Source organism: Triticum dicoccoides, chromosome 6A (genome assembly GCF_002162155.2).
Source record: "Triticum dicoccoides isolate Atlit2015 ecotype Zavitan chromosome 6A, WEW_v2.0, whole genome shotgun sequence".
NCBI lineage: Eukaryota > Viridiplantae > Streptophyta > Magnoliopsida > Poales > Poaceae > Triticum > Triticum dicoccoides.
Genome location: NC_041390.1, coordinates 33,047,980 through 33,048,535, shown reverse-complemented (window position 1 = coordinate 33,048,535; position 556 = coordinate 33,047,980). Strand labels below are relative to the sequence as shown.

Below are 556 nucleotides of genomic sequence, written 5' to 3'. Positions count from 1 at the left end.
ACGAAACCAGGACACCACCAACTGTCCGGAAGGACAGAAGCCACCCGAGCCAGACAATGGTTGTTGAATATGAATAGTTAAATTTGTAAACTTTGAATTTGTAATATCGTTGAATTGTGTGAACCTAAGTTACCAAGTTCTCACTTAGTATGTGTGCAAAATATCCAGTTGAAAACGGAGCACGTAAATGAAAGGATAGAAGAGTTGGCGCATAATGATTTTATTAGGGAGTTAGTTTTTTGAACCCCTTGCATTTAAGTTGAGCGAGGTTCAAGAAAGTGTTTGATGAGTTAAATTTTGGGAATTCGGTTGGAAAATGCACTCCTTTATCCCTAAACACACACCCGAAAACAGAACAACGCCCCCTTTCCCTTCATCCCTTGCGCTTCTCCCCCCATTCCGTACGCACCCTCGCCGTGGGAGCTCCCCTCGGCATGGCCTCCTCCTCGCCGCCCCCGAGCTCCACCGCCTCCCGCGACGACGACGACGACGACCGCCGCCAAGGTACCGCCCGCGTCCACCCCTCTCCCCCCTCCCACCCCTTGGTTTCTTTCTT

General features: G+C 49.8%; 1 protein-coding gene across 1 annotated transcript in view; it reads left to right on the top strand.

The window, feature by feature from the left end:
* The first annotated feature begins 378 nt into the window (after window positions 1-378).
* Window positions 379-556, top strand: part of LOC119314475 (protein BTR1-like) — a 4,150-nt gene continuing 3,972 nt past the window's right edge. Inside the window, exon 1 of the mRNA XM_037589191.1 lies at window positions 379-504. Coding sequence (XP_037445088.1) covers window positions 435-504 — 70 coding nt within the window. The 5' untranslated portion in view covers window positions 379-434. The remainder of the gene's footprint in view (window positions 505-556) is intronic.